The sequence below is a fragment of the Onychostoma macrolepis genome, chromosome 22 (genome assembly GCF_012432095.1).
Source record: "Onychostoma macrolepis isolate SWU-2019 chromosome 22, ASM1243209v1, whole genome shotgun sequence".
Lineage (NCBI taxonomy): Eukaryota > Metazoa > Chordata > Actinopteri > Cypriniformes > Cyprinidae > Onychostoma > Onychostoma macrolepis.
Window position 1 is genome coordinate 6,969,323 of NC_081176.1, and position 7,800 is coordinate 6,977,122.

At 35.1% G+C, this 7,800-nt stretch overlaps 1 protein-coding gene across 1 annotated transcript; it reads left to right on the top strand.

Moving 5' to 3' along the window:
- Positions 1 to 1,502: 1,502 nt before the first annotated feature.
- Positions 1,503 to 3,714, top strand: LOC131530241 (SLAM family member 5-like). Its single transcript, XM_058760391.1, has 6 exons — positions 1,503 to 1,548; positions 1,902 to 2,219; positions 2,368 to 2,664; positions 2,764 to 2,865; positions 3,274 to 3,341; positions 3,661 to 3,714. The coding sequence occupies exons 1-6, from the start codon at positions 1,509 to 1,511 to the stop codon at positions 3,712 to 3,714; spliced, it is 879 nt and encodes a 292-aa protein (XP_058616374.1). The 5' UTR covers positions 1,503 to 1,508.
- Positions 3,715 to 7,800: the final 4,086 nt, after the last annotated feature.

A 7,800-nucleotide genomic window follows, 5' to 3' on the forward strand; every position in this document is an offset into this window, starting at 1 on the left:
CACCATTGTTGAGATTCATACACTGATTCTTGATGTCTGTGGTCTTTGAATTGCTACAGATGAAAACATTGTGTGCACAAAGTGATTTGTAAATTATTCAAATGATCTGATATTTACAATACTGCAAGATCTAAATCCACAAAAAAAAAAAAAAAAAAAACTAAAGCGGTATGACATCTATACAATCAGATATTGGACTTGAAATAAGATCGGTGGATCATCTGCCCACAACTCTTTTTTTCCTTGGCTTTGCTGGCTAAGCTAAGTGTGTCTTATAGAAACACAGTTAAAGCAACCAATACAATAGCAACACCAAAGTATCAAGGGTCAAGAGTCCAACAAAAGGAAACACTGATCTCTTTGATGGTGATTTCAAACAAAACAATAAAGCATCTAAACCTCTGTTAATTCTCAATAAGAGCTTCTCTAGAAGTCTGACAGAAATAAAGTCAATCTGGTCAATCTGATGCTGTTTGTGAAGCTGTTTAATCAGATCTTGAAAGATTTAATGTCTTCTTTTATTTCAGTTGATTTGATCTTTGTCTGTGGCTGAAGTCAGTTGTAGTTCTTGTATTTCTCTTTCCTTCGGTGATTCTTCTTGATAACAGCAGCTGTTCATCATTAATGATCAATCATCACATATTTATCTTCTTAACTCCAGCACTGCTTCAATTCTACTTGAACACTCTGTAGTGTGGAAACACATGAACACTGAGCAGTGTGGGGACTTTACTGTGAATTATTACATAAATCTTACCTGCTTCATTCACGTATGACAGATGCATATGAATCACATTAAGTTTATTGATTTGTTTATGTTAAAACTATGTAATTTAAATGAATGGAAAATTGTAATGCAATTGAATTACATAAAATGTCAATTTAGACCGAATCATTTTTTTGAGTGCAGTGCAGCTAAATTTGGTTGACAGGTCACCTTTTAGTGCTTATTCCTCTTCTGTACACACAGAGTTCAGTCATGTTATGGGAATGACTACTGCACTGTACAACTGAATGAACTTTTGAAATATGCAGGTGACAGCCACATTTGTATGGAAACTTCATGTATTATTTTTGCCCTTTTTTTACATTTACAGTTTGACCCTCCCTTTATTATGTGAAAGATGTCAGTGTCTGGTTCATGCATTTAATGAACTCATTCATACATGGCCCATTATAAAGGTAGCAGCTTCAGTTTGACTCAGAAGCTGAACCTCAGTAAAACTGATAGTGTGAGATGGCAGACAGTTTTAACTTTGTACTTTGGTTTTTCCATAACACAGTCAAGCAGCTACCTTAAAAAGTAGGCTTATGTTAAATGATAAAAATATTTTCACCCATTAAGAACAGCTAAACTCCTAATAAGGGCCAGATGACATATAACATTATATGCAAACGTAATGTGTGAGAATGAGGAGGGTCCAACACTGTCGTGGGAGGATTCACAAATAGCTTGAGTGTTTTTATCAGATAGATCAGCCACTGAACACTTGAAGAAAATGTTTCACATGTTTGTTTTGTTCTGTTTGTGCTGGTGCAGTCTGATTGGTAAGTTATAAAAACATTTCTATGTTTTTTTTTTTTTTTTGAGCTGCTGCTATTGTTAAGATTTAGACTATTTTTCGTCTGCTACTGTCTGTACCAAATCAATCATTATTTGGAATTTTACACTGACATTATACTGATCTAAGTGTCTCATTTACTACATGTTGAAAATATTCAGCACAATTAAACTGTAAGTCGACACACTGATTTTGCTCTACAGCAGCAAACTTCCATTTTGTCCCTCTGTTGCTTCTATGATGTTCTTTAGTTCATGTAAATGATAATAACAGTTGATTTCAGGATTTGTAAACCAACATGAGCTTTAATCTGTGGCAAAACCCATTCATGTTCATCAGGTGTGTTTAGTGAGTCAGTGTCAGTGATGGAGGGAGATTCTGTCACTCTAAACACTGATGTTACTGAAATACGTGAAGACGACGACATAACGTGGACATTTGGAGCTGAAAACTCTCTCATTGTTAAAATCAGCACTGAGAAACACACCCTCTTCACATTTGATGTTCCAGATGGGAGATTCAGAGACAGACTGAAGCTGGACAAACAAACTGGATCTCTGACCATCACAGACATCACAACTCAACATGCTGGACTCTATCAACTAGACATAATGGGTGTAAAATGGTCATCAAAAACATTCAGTGTTTCTGTCTATGGTGAGTAGAGATCATTTGTTCACCATTCACATAATCTTGTTTTATAGTTTGTGGTGACAGATTGTAGAACACTCACTCAACACACTGAACCAAAAATAAAATTGTGTAAATTTATCCACATTTCTATTTATTCTCTCATGCTCTGCAGCTCGTCTGCCTGTTCCTAACATTACTAGAGACTGTTATTCACCATCATCAGGATCATCATCACAGCAGAATTGTTCATTGTTGTGTTCAGTGGTGAATGTGAGTCATGTGACTCTCTCCTGGTACAAAGGAAACAGTTTATTGTCCAGCATCAGTGTGTCTGATCTCAGCATCAGTCTCTCTCTACCTCTGGAGGTGGAATATCAGGATAAAAACACCTACAGCTGTGTGCTCAACAATCCCATCAGCAACCAGACGAGACATCTGGACATCAGTCAACTCTGTTGCACATGTTCAGGTACAGCAGCGCAGATATATATTTTTATTTACTGAGCTGATCTCTCTTTTGTTGTAGATCAAACTGCTCATTCACACACATGAATGATTCTCATTACAGGCTCAGTCTCTCTGATAGTGCTGATCTGTGCTGCTGGATCTCTGTTGATTGTAGCTGCAGTCGGGGTTTTCTGTAGGAAACACAGAGAAACTGATCAAGAAGGCAAGTGTTAGCTAAATGACGTAGCTTTTTAGGTGCAAAATATTTTAACAAAAAAGTCAGTTTTAGAGCAGTGGCTACAATTTTCTGTGCATGTGTATTTTTCTGTCTGTGTGTGAATGTGTGTCCGTATGTGAGAGAGATTTCATAGGAAATAAAAGGAAATTTAGTAGGAAAAAATGAATAAATAATCTGTTTAATGTATAAATAACAATTTAATGATGAAGACATACAGTGTTAAAAATGTTTGTGTGTGTGTCAAACAGTTAAAATTTACCTGCTGTCAGATTACCATTAAATATTTAACTGCATACATGAATGCTTTACCTTTAATGTGTTGCAAAGAAACAGATCTACTTAAGATTGTGTTTTGTTGCTTTAATGCATCTATTATTGTTGTTGTCAAAACAGTTCAGACTCGTACAGAAGAGATCCTTTACACTGATCTGAAATTCCACAAAAGAAAGGAACAGAAATCGGTAAGACAAATTATTCCTAATTCATGTTACTCTGCAGTATCACATATAAGTGTAAACATAATTATTAGAATTTATTTTTGGAACGAACAGAGTTTTTTTTCCTCACTGAGTGAAGCATTACACCACAAGCACAAGCGCAGTTCTTCAGCACAATGATGATGACAACAATTAACTTACATTCATTGTATATTCATGTGAATCAGTGAAGCCAGAAAGTCACATACTATGTCACAACCAAAGGAATCTGTATTTCTAAGAGAGTCACATTTGACTTATTTTTTAGTATTATCATCTCTTCTGTGATTTTTTCCCCCTCCAGCATGTTAAAGAGGAAGATCATGTGGAGTATGCACCTGTTACCATGAGAAGATAATCTTCAGTCTTCAGTGTGTTAGTAGTATCAGATCTGTATCATCGCTTTCACTAGAAACCTCCTGCAACAACCTCAAACTCTGAGCCTTGGGATGAGTTTAGGGATTGGTGAAAATCACCACGTGTGATACTTAAAGACTGATTATTGAAATGATCCCCTACAAAAGAATTTGCCTTTGTCTCATTAATGTACATCTGAACAGAATTATGGTTTGATCTGTTGGGTAGACAAACAATTTGTGCATGAGAATATGTCTAATGCTGGATGACTGTGGTTGATGTCTGTGAGTGCTTTCAACTGATTTCCAACTGAATTGCAAGTGGTCAAATTATTTAAAATGAATTATGCTGCAAACTCGATCATAATGTACAATGTTTCAATGTTTCCGGCTCATCATATTAATGGAGTGTTTTCCCTTTAGTTAGCAGAAAACTGGAAACTTCACCTGATTATGTTCGTAGTTTTGTGTTGGATGTGATATTTGGAATAGAAATATTGATATTTTATTTGTAAACATCATACTTCTCCTGCTTATTTCAGTTAATGTCATTAGTGATGTTATGCCTGCTACTGAGGCTTTGAAGCTTAATGAGAATGTCAGTACGTCCAGACAGAGCTCTGTATTGAGGCTTGTATCATTTTAGTAAAGTGAGTTTACTATTGACGTTAAAAGCCTCGTTTGATTGTAGTGCTTCAAGAAAGGGTTCACTTTTGGCGGAATCGATTCTGTCCAGTCCACATTAATCACATTCATCCTCTTTTATCCAGTCTAAATAACATCATCATTACCCTCTGTTCAACAAAAGCACTGCCCAGGCACACACACACACACACACACACAAAACCCTTTAAAGAATGTATTAATTAATTAATTTTATTTTACACGTGATTGCTATATGAGTGTATATGTTAATATATCAAGCCCTTAACCATTAAGCCCAAAGTATACTTTTTGTCAGTATGCGTGCACTGTATGTGCACCACCCGATTTTTGTAACCTTGCGTATACTTTGTAGGTCGCACATGCACATTTAAGTTATTTTGCAGTAATCAGTTGTTCCATAAGATGGCAACACTGTCCTAGGCCGTTGTTTCACAGTAGAAAACAAAACTAAAGAGACGGAACAACAACAACGAAATAGTTGAGACTGCAACAACAATGGGTGAAACTGAGCTTCTTAAAACAATGAAACCATTGCGAAGAGGTTCACAACTCTGTTGATTCAGATCGCAATTGGGAGCGTGGATTGCAAATAATTAGATTCAGATTGGAATTAGGAGTGCGTATCGCAAATCATTTTATTTAGATCGGGATTTTGGAGTGGGTTCATGAATCATTTAATTTAGATCGGAACTTCACACGCTTGCCAATCATTTGATTCAGATTGGAATTAGGAGTGCGTATCGCAAATCATTTTATTTAGATCGGGATTTTGGAGTGGGTTCGCGAATCATTTAATTTAGTTCGGAACTTTGGCGCTTGCCAATCATTTGATTCAGATCAGGACTTTGGAGCATAATTGTGAATCATTTGATTTAGATTGGAACTTTGAAGCGGGTTCATGAACTTTTTGATTCAAATCAGAACTTCAGAGCGGGTTTGCAGATCTTTACGCAAATTGAATGATTCGCGATCCGCTCTCCGAATTAAGTCCCGATCTGACATTATGGTTTGTGAATAATTATTCATGATTGGGACTTCAGAGCGCACTACCTCTGGAACTTTAAATCTTTTGATTCAAATCAGGACTTCCGTGAGGGAGTTTAGAGCATGAATTGCATATCATTTGATTCAGATTGGGACTTTGGAGCGTGTATTACGAATATTTTTTTTCTGATTTCATTTTTTTTTTTCAGTTATTATTATTAAACAGTACAAAACATCTAACCATTAAGGCAGCACAGTTATAAAAACAAAACAAAGAAAAACCCACAAGTATACACAAATACATATCCTTTAAGAAAATTAAACATGGATTTATTATAGTAAAAGTGGTTAAACTGTGGTTAGTGTTACAAAACTATAGTTAATTAGTTTTGTTGTGTGTGTGAATTTTGGTTCATTTTTGTAAGGAATGTGTTGCCAGGTTAAAAAAGGTACACCTTAAGAGGTCACATAGGACGAACATAGAGATGCAGTTTTCACTACTTTATGATTAAAAGAGCTTCAAATAGTTTCCATGTACTAGATCAACTTTGAATAATAAAAAGAGGTGAATAGTGTATCTTGTGCATATGAAACCATTTAACAGTTTACAGTTTCACTACAAAATACTAAATCTGCCAGATAAAAGATTCATTCAAACCAAATAGCAGAATTTATATTCAAGGGCATATGTATTTCTATATATACATGACCTCACAGAATGTGACCCTGCAGATAAACAGTGCTAGTTTCAGGAGTTATTTGCAGCTATAGCAAGAGGTAGCAAAACTTTTTAAGAGGAACTGTTCTTAATCTCACATGTTATTTGATCTCACAAGAAAACAACAACAACAACAAAAACAAACAAACAAAAACAAACCTTAAGCCTATAGAACCCTTATACAAAAAATTATTCCTTTTATTTACAGTATATGGCCTGCTGGAGTCACATAAGTTGTTACTGCAGTTAAAGTAAAAAACAAAACAAAAAAACAACAACAAGTGATTGTGCTGGCAATTCTGTGTACAAAGGATGAATTAACCTCAACTTCCAAACATAGAATGTTTCCACATAGACTCATCTCCACTGCCTACCACTGTAGCTGTGGTATCAACTTCCTGCCCAAACCTCAGTAGATTCATATAATCATGACATCACACCCCATGACTAATGACTACTAAATAACTAAATCAAAATGCATTTGAAAAATGAACACTTGAACATATATCAGCATGATAATAACTATCTAAAATGGCAGAGACCATCTAATTATTGTTATTATAAGTTTTATTTATTTATTTATTTTTTGGCTCAAGTTCCATTTGTTTACATAGAGAGAGTGGGGTTTATGACCTATACAGCAATCAGCTAATAGGGGGCTGTTAGTTTCACATTTCAGGACATGTGCAGCACACCAGATTTCAATCAATATTGTCAATATATAAAATGTTTCCTAACATTAGCGTAATGCATTCACCATAATTAGTAGACTGTGGTACAGTGGTCGCTTTCTCTGCTGGAAGGGCAGTACAGTGCATTGTCTTTAATGGGGTTTTTGCTGTGCTCAAATGAAAAAAACCCAAAACAAAACATGCTAGCTAACATGAAAATTACCATCAAACTTGTTTGTGTTTGAGGAAAGTTTGCACTCCCCACAAAGAGCCGCTCGTAAACAGACAAAACATGTTTGTTGAGCCTGTGAGAAACTATGAGAAAATGGTGACAAGAGGTGGAGGTATGGACACAAACTCAATTCTTTAATTTATTTAACTCAGTCATTCACACACTGAAAATGTGTACAATATACAAATGAGTAGAATATGAACTTTCAACATTTTTTGAACACAAAGCTTTGACACACACACACACACAAGTACGTAAGTACATACATACATAAATAAACAAATAAATAACATATGAACCAAAAGCCAAAGCATGGGTACGGGCTGCGGGATTTTGAAAACACCAGTTTATAATTGACAAAACAAGTGAGGCTTGCTGGTTAAATAGGGTACGACGGCGTTTTAGTGCCATGTTAAAAAAATTAAAATAAAAACAATAGTACTAAAATAAAATTCTCAGATTACAAGATTAAAGTCGTAATATTTCGAGAATAAAGTCAAAATTATGAGAATAAAGTTTAAATACTACGAGAATAAAGTGGAAATGTTTAGAGAAAAAAGACGAAATATTACGAGAATAAATTTGAAATATTTTGAGAATAAAGTCAAAATGTTTCGAGAATAAAGATTAAAGTTATAATATTTTGAGATATTCTAGCCTTTTGCAAATGGCCTGGATTGGGAGCACCGGGAGATATTCCAAAGTCTCAGCTTTCAAAATCTGTCAGTTTTATAGCGAAATACAGACAATTTGTATGGGCCTATTACAATAATGTGTTTTTTCACGCTCTTTAATGTGGCATGACAGATCGCTGTAT

What these genes read in the sequence shown, in the direction of transcription:
- LOC131530241 (XM_058760391.1), top strand. Translation starts at nt 1,509, where the DNA reads ATGTTTGTTTTGTTCTGTTTGTGCTGGTGCAGTCTGATTG. An exon ending in ACTCTGTTGCACATGTTCAG is followed by an intron (nt 2,665 to 2,763) that starts GTACAGCAGCGC and finishes TTCTCATTACAG; the next exon opens with GCTCAGTCTCTCTGATAGTG. An exon ending in CAGAGAAACTGATCAAGAAG is followed by an intron (nt 2,866 to 3,273) that starts GCAAGTGTTAGC and finishes TTGTCAAAACAG; the next exon opens with TTCAGACTCGTACAGAAGAG.